Source organism: Sinocyclocheilus rhinocerous, unplaced genomic scaffold, assembly GCF_001515625.1.
Source record: "Sinocyclocheilus rhinocerous isolate Xijiao unplaced genomic scaffold, SAMN03320098_v1.1 scaffold2643, whole genome shotgun sequence".
In the NCBI taxonomy this organism is placed as follows: Eukaryota; Metazoa; Chordata; class Actinopteri; order Cypriniformes; family Cyprinidae; genus Sinocyclocheilus; species Sinocyclocheilus rhinocerous.
Genome location: NW_015650721.1, coordinates 747 through 7,339, shown reverse-complemented (window position 1 = coordinate 7,339; position 6,593 = coordinate 747). Strand labels below are relative to the sequence as shown.

The 6,593-nt window shown below is 37.5% G+C and overlaps 1 protein-coding gene across 3 annotated transcripts in view; it reads left to right on the top strand.

Moving 5' to 3' along the window:
- Positions 1 to 3,705, top strand: part of LOC107712538 (muscleblind-like protein 2a) — a 59,320-nt gene extending 55,615 nt beyond the window's left edge. Inside the window, exons 2-4 of one of the 3 annotated variants that reach the window (XM_016517847.1) lie at positions 1,102 to 1,266; positions 1,625 to 1,849; positions 2,805 to 3,705. In XM_016517847.1, coding sequence (XP_016373333.1) covers positions 1,102 to 1,266; positions 1,625 to 1,849; positions 2,805 to 3,068 — 654 coding nt within the window. In that variant the 3' untranslated portion in view covers positions 3,069 to 3,705. The remainder of the gene's footprint in view (positions 1 to 1,101; positions 1,267 to 1,624; positions 1,850 to 2,804) is intronic. The other 2 variants (XM_016517846.1, XM_016517845.1) reach the window with 2 other exon arrangements.
- The last annotated feature ends 2,888 nt before the right edge of the window (positions 3,706 to 6,593 follow it).

Genomic DNA, 6,593 nt, shown 5'->3' with positions numbered 1-6,593 from the left:
CCGTACCCACTGTATATATATATATATATATATATATATATAATTTTAAAAAATTTTGTTATTTAGCAGATATATTAATTCTATTTTATTACAAGAAAAAACATGTTGAAATATTTAGAAATAAAAATGTGTAATTAAGTTATATGTAATTCTAAAAACATTCATAATTTAAAAACTTGCTTTTTAATTTGACTTAGACATTAAAAACAAAAACAAATTATGTATATTCTAAAAATATAAAAATATTTATAATCTGAAAATGACAAGTTTCATGAATGTGTTAATGAATGATTATTTTAATTAATGACATCTATGATTTGTTTTCTTCAGTTTCCTTCAGTTATCTTGTTTTGTAAGTAGCATGAGCATGAGATATTTGTGCTCAAGGTTACCGTGGAGATCTCACGCCTCCAGCGAGCAGCTTATGCTGTAGAGTGCATGCAGGGCGACGCAGCATCTGCAGAGGCAGTGAGATTCTCTTTCTGTGTCTCTGCGTGTCCGCAGTATGTGCTACCACTGCGTTTTTAACCCCTCCTCCACTAATTCTCACATCTCGTATCACTTTGGCCTCCCGTGTCACTGGATATCCTGCAGTGGATGTTTAATGCCAACACACATTTGACCTTGTGCAGAATATTCTTCTAACTTTGGCCTTCTTAATAAATATTGCAGTATGAAGCATACATGATTACTGCATTGATGCGGTTTGTTTTTCATGTATGTTGTAGTGTCATTTCTATGTTGTTGTTTTTTGTTGTTTTTTTGCGCAGGTAATCAATTTGTTTACTGTATATAATGAAGTATAATGTATATAATGAATACTGTATATAAGTCAATAGTTGTGAAATAGTAAGAGTAAAAAGCTAGGAAATGAATGTGAATAGCAGTTCAGATCATTAAGTCTTAGGAGAAATGTTTGATTTCTTATTGAGCTCTTTGACTTTTGCTGAAGTTGTGACACTTTTGAGATCTCTTCTGAGATAAATGAGAGATTTACTGGGGTCTTTTTTTGCAGGAGACTTAAGCAAAATATTTAATTTCTGTCCAAGAGAAACAACTGAGATACTTAATAGTTGTCATTTGTGATCTTTCTTGCCATAGGGTCGGTGTACGAGAGAGAACTGTAAGTACCTTCACCCACCAGCGCATCTGAAGACGCAGCTGGAAATCAACGGACGCAACAACCTCATCCAACAGAAGACTGCAGCAGCGATGCTGGCGCAGCAGATGCAGTTCATGATCCCTGGCACCACCATGCAACCAATGGTAAGAACCATCTACTCATCTTCCCGTCTAGCTGCATATTTACGTGAATTAAATAGTTCACCAAAAAAATGAAAATGTGCTGAAAATGTACTCTCAGGTCATCCAAGATGCAGATGAGTTTGTTTCTTCATCAGAACAGATTTGGAGAAATGAAACAAAGAAACAAATCCACCATTGAGACTTAAGTTTTTAACTTCAAACTGTTGCTTCCGGCTAAATTACGAGTCCATAATCCAAAATAATGCTTTCTTCAAATCTGATGAAGAAACAAATTCAACTACATCTTGAATGGCCTGGAAGTGAGTACATTTGCAGCAAATTTTAATTTTTAGGTGAACTATTCCTTTTATTGGAATAGTTCCATATATTGTCTTCTTCACAGCCTACATTTCCTGTCAGCCAAGGTCTGGGCTCAAACCCTGGACTAAGTTACGCACCGTATCTGACTCCCATGAGCCATGGCATGGGTTTGGTCCACACAGAGATGCTTCCCAGCACCCCTGTAATCGTCCCCGGCAGCCCACCGGTCAGTGTGCAGAGCTCGTCCTCCACACAGAAACTACTGCGCACGGACAAGCTTGAGGTAATGCGTCACACAGAAACATTATGAGGCCATCTTTTCATTCGTCTCGAGACAAACAGCATCATTTCTGAACCACAGATGTGCAAAGCGCAGTTTAAATCTCATTGCCATAATTGAAATCTAGGTTAAGGTATCAGAAAACTTGATTAAAAGCTTAAAATAAATCTGTATAGTTCGTGCTTTTAACTCGAACTATTTACTGTAATATTTACTTTATTTGAACTATTTTGTTAAAATAGACATTCATTTAAAAATGATCCAATGTTGTAGTTGCGGCGTCTAACAGTATATGGCAAAGAAATAGCGAAAGAAAGAAAAGACCAATCGTAATTCAGTATGCAAATAAAATGTAAGCAAGAAAAGGCCAATCATATATATAAAGAAAGGATGAAAGAAAAGAACAATCATAATTTGGTGAGCAATCATAATTCAGTATGCAATTATATGCAAATAATAAATAAATAATCAGTATGTAAATAATGGCATCATCAGTCGGTTAGATTCTCAATGTAGAACGCTTGAACAATGTCAAGGTCACAGATTTTCAAACTTTGTTGAAGTATATTTAAAGTTTATGAAAACCAAAGACTTTAATCTGTATGTTAAAGACGGAGCTGAATTAATTACTGAAAAGTGTGAGAAGGAGGATAGAAAGAAGCGCTTCTCGCAAAAAAATTATCAGCGTGGTTGAAACAATAACAGTTGAAGGTTCTGTGTGTGTGTGTGTGTCACTAAATGTGCGATCACTTAGCAACTGACTGATGGCCCTCCCACACTGAGAGGCTGTCGCTGCCTTTGTTAATATTCAGCTCCGTGTGTGTTTACTTACGTACCTGTGCTCATACATGAAAGCTTTGAAACTTTAATTACTCACGTCTCTGTTTGCACATTTCTGTTGTGTTCCCTGTTTGTTTTGTCTGCGTGTTCGTTTGCACCCGTGAATGCCCGCGACCAGGTGTGTCGTGAGTTTCAGAGGGGCAACTGTGCACGCGGCGAGACCGACTGCCGCTTCGCCCATCCTAGCGACAGCCCCATGATTGACACGAGCGACAACACGGTCACCGTGTGCATGGACTACATCAAGAGCCGCTGCTCGCGCGAGAAGTGCAAGTATTTCCACCCTCCGGCTCACCTGCAGGCCAAGATCAAAGCAGCCCAGCATCAGGCCAACCAGACTGCCGTCGCAGCGCAGGCCGCCGCTGCAGCCATGGTGAGCTAATCATGCACAATTGATTTTGAAAATACATGCATACAATTCTACGTTTAAAGAGTCATGTTGTGCAAAACATTAAAGAGTGTTAAAATTCTTAAATTACACAACCGTGCCTCACCAGCTGCATTTAATTTACAGCAGAATTTAATTTACCGCATTGTCACGACACATTGAATCGTAACTAAGGCAGTGCTTAGAATTGCGAAATCGTTTTCAGTTATGTGCAAGATAAAATCAATTGACAACACATGTTGAGACGTGCCCGCGGAGGTTGCAATTGAGATATCTGATGATGTTAAGCACATTAAATGTGGAGCACTGTTTTATTATTATATAGCCATGACCCATCTCTAGAATCTGGGCGGGGTTGTGTGCCAAATCTGTTTCGACTCCCTTATCTCATCCCCGGGGGATTTTAGTCCTATTAAACAGAGTGAGGAAAGAGATGGAGACAAAGAGACGAGCTGCTTGAGAATACAGCTGTGTGATAAAAATCACTCCCCCTTCTTATCCATCTAGTTTTGTACTGATGCAATCATTATTAGGAATAGGATATTAATATAATAAGCACGATAGCTTTTTTGCTCACACCCTCGACTGTACAAGTTCACGGGGCAGCTTACTTCCCCATTTCTCTGCCCAATGGGAGGCCTACTCTCCTCAGATCAGTCAAGATAAAATTAAGGAGATGGACGACATCTTCATTATCTAAGTGAAACTGTATATTGGGCCGCATGCCAGGCTGCTCTCGCTTGTCAGTTCTAACTCATGTCTACGTTGCAAGCAAACGATGCAATGCAACGGAACAACAAAACTGAGTTTTGTGCTATGCTATAAGCAAGGGATGTCAAGTTTTGTTGCGTCTTGCAATTTATATGGCTTCGATTATAACAGGTACTATTAAGTATTGAGCCATTGCAATCTCTGCATGCAATTTTGTTTCATTATTCACTTGCAGCCTAGACAGCAATGTAGCTTTTTGTCTACACTGCAAGCAAACGACGCAAAGAGATTGATGCACCATTATGCACAAACGAAGAAATAATTTTGTTGCATTTTGCACATATTGTTGCGTCACAATCTCTGCATGCATGCAGTTTTGTTGCAACACTTGCTTGTAGCCTACACAGTTCTGTTGATTTATGATGGGAGCAATCTAAGTTTTTCTATACTGCATGCGGGCATTGTAAATGTAAAAAAAAAAAAATGCAGCAAATTAGGGAAAAAAAATAATAATAATTTATTTTTGTTGTGTCTTGTCACTCACAGAGTATATGGCTTTGATTATAACAGGTGCCATCAAGTTTTTTTTGCATCACAATCTCTGCATGCATGCAGTTTCAATTTTGTTGCATTTGTTGCAGTATTGATGGCTTTGGTGATTATGGGAGCAATGTAGTTTTGTCTACACTACAAGTGAGTGATGCAACAAAACAGCAATGCTCCCTTAAAAACCAATGAAACCATGTGTACAGCAAGTGAGTGATGCATCAAAACCAGTATTGCACATTTGCAATATAACTTTGTTGATTGCAATATGAGCAACTTGTGGCTTACAGTGTAAGAGCAAGGTCTACACTGTAACCCAGCCATGCATCACAACAAAACTAGGTTGCTCCAGTTATAATCAGCAAAACTGTCCACATTGCAAGTGGTGTGACGCAATAAAACTTGATATTGCATGCTCGTAGATAGCTTTGTTTTATATAATGTGACTGTACTTGTTTTGCTTACACTGCATACAAGGAATGTGGTGCAACAACACTAGATTACTTCCATTATAATAAACAGAAGAGAGTGATGAGATGCAAGAAAAACATGCAAGCTAGTGGTAGAGATAGCTTTGTTGATTATAATAAAAGTAGGGATGCACGATATTATCGGACTGATATCGGAATCGGCCGATAATGGCTTTAAATGTAAATATCGGCATCGGGCCGATATGAAAAATTATGCCAATATATCTTGTCGATCAGAGGAATACATTAACTCACATGTGCTGAGGGTGTGCTAGTGATTAGATCAAGTCAGCAGTGTGGCTCATTCTTGAAGCAAAGTTTTGGTCTGAATGATGACTAGATTCACTGGTTTGGATTGCTGCATTTAATCTGTGAAAGCACGTACAGAATGACTGGTTCGGTGTATGATAGAGTAAACAGTAACAGCACGTGCAGCGGCAGCCTCCCCCGGGTCCTAATGCCCATTCGGTAAGGAGTTTTAATCTGTAGGGGGCACTGTTGGCGTACTTCTAATTAAATTAAAAGTAAAATAGTTTACACAAATAACATTTAGACTGTGTTTCTGATTAAATAAAGCAGTAAATTGATGTCATAAAAAATGAGTATGTTTTGATTTAAAGGTCAGAAGCTATAGCTTACATGAAAAAAATCACAAACATGACAACTTGTAAATAAATTTATTCATTAATGTATAGGTTTTATTTTTTAAACAAATCATAAGCTCTAAAAGATTTTCAGAATTTTTACAACTCTTTTGCTTTAGACCATCTACAAATGTTAAATCTTAAAATAAAATGTTAGGGTTAACACTGCATCTTTCTGGGGGAAAAATGCAGCAATTGATATATAGTTTATTTATAGTTATTTTCAAAGCTTCAATGTACTGTCAAAAAACCTTCATTATTGTTTATTTAATTCTAACAAATAAGTTCTTGTTAAAAACCAACCAAAATATTTTGCTTATAATTTCTGCACAGGAGAGACTTGGTGTTGTTTCCAAACAAAAGGAAATATATCGGTATCGGTATCGGCCAAAATGAGTTGAAAAATATCGGCATATCGGCAAAAATCCAATATCATGCATCCCTAAATAAAAGTAAACCAATTTTGTTGCAGTGCATTGCTTTATTGCATGGTTGCGTTGTAGTGCAGCTTTTTTGATTATAATGAGAGCAATATAGTTTTTTCTACATTGCACACAAGCGGTGTGCTTGCAAGAAAACTATATTTCTCCTATTAAAATTAATAAAGCTGCAAGCTGGTGACAATATGCGACGTGATCTAGCTTGGTCGCATTGCATCCCTAGATTGTGGTGTACACAGTTCTAGCGTTGATTATAATGAGCAATTTAGATTTAGCTGTCTGCACTGCAAGCAACGCACTGCAATGTGACAGCTCGACATTGTGTCCAAGCAGTGTAGACAGCTTTGTTGATTATAATGAAAGAGAATACTTTTTACATTGCAATCAATGCAATGCAGGAAAACTTGATGGCTCCTGTTATTATCAATGAAATTGCCTGCTTTGCAATTTCACAATGCGACACAACAAATGCAACATGCGTGAGTATGCCATTTATAATGGGAACAATATAATTTCCTTGCAAATCGTTTCATTGATTTATAATGGTAAGAACCTAGTTTGGTCCTGCAAGCTTACAATTCGACATAACACATGCGACATGGTGAGGTTGCCGTTTAAAATAGGAACATAAAATCTTGTTTTCTTGCACTGCTCATATCATTGATTATAATGGTACGGATATAGTTTGATATCACTTGCTTGCGTTGA